At 39.6% G+C, this 603-nt stretch overlaps 1 protein-coding gene across 1 annotated transcript in view; it reads left to right on the forward strand.

Annotated features, from left to right (window-relative positions):
- The window catches only part of PHALS_00274 (uncharacterized protein), a gene marked incomplete at both ends in the record, with an annotated part of 1,022 nt that extends 963 nt beyond the window's left edge, over nt 1–59 (forward strand). Inside the window, one exon of the mRNA XM_024729880.1 lies at nt 36–59. Coding sequence (XP_024572320.1) covers nt 36–59 — 24 coding nt within the window. The remainder of the gene's footprint in view (nt 1–35) is intronic.
- Nucleotides 60–603: the final 544 nt, after the last annotated feature.

A 603-nucleotide genomic window follows, 5' to 3' on the forward strand; every position in this document is an offset into this window, starting at 1 on the left:
AGTAAAAATTTCAACAATTGAGTCCTTTAGCTTAGTTCTCGAATCAAAAGCCTCAGTAAATGTAGCATGCTAAACATTGTAGCGTGTACCTAAATTAAACCTGTTTAATTTAAAACCCTCTCTAAATTGAACAAGAGATATGGACCCATGTCGGGCACCATACTTTAATTAAAATACCTTTAGAACTTAAAAATTTGAATTTGATAGCTCAGTCCCGACAATTTTCTTAACTAAATCTCTCTATATAGCGTACGTAGAAACAAAAAGTCTGACGTATTCTGACTTAGAAAGAGAGTACTAAATACGAGTAAAGAATTCAACGATGGATCTCTGCTTCAGCTGACAAGTCTTGATCAGACCAACCTTGTCCTTCATATTGCGAATGGCGGTGATAAAGCCCAGACTTTGTTCATCCTGCTGCAGCCAAAAAATTTCCAGTGAGTCGAGCATCTTGACAGCCTCAGAAGGTGTCACCTTGACTGGTTCAGTACTGTCATCACCATCTGCACCCTCAGCATCTTCTACAGCAGCTTCACAATGCAGGGAATCTTCGATAATATCATCCGCAGTTGGCACAAAGGTGACAACTTCCTCGTCTGGGTA

Source organism: Plasmopara halstedii, assembly GCF_900000015.1.
Source record: "Plasmopara halstedii genome assembly, contig: Scaffold_110, whole genome shotgun sequence".
NCBI classification, from domain to species: Eukaryota; Oomycota; class Peronosporomycetes; order Peronosporales; family Peronosporaceae; genus Plasmopara; species Plasmopara halstedii.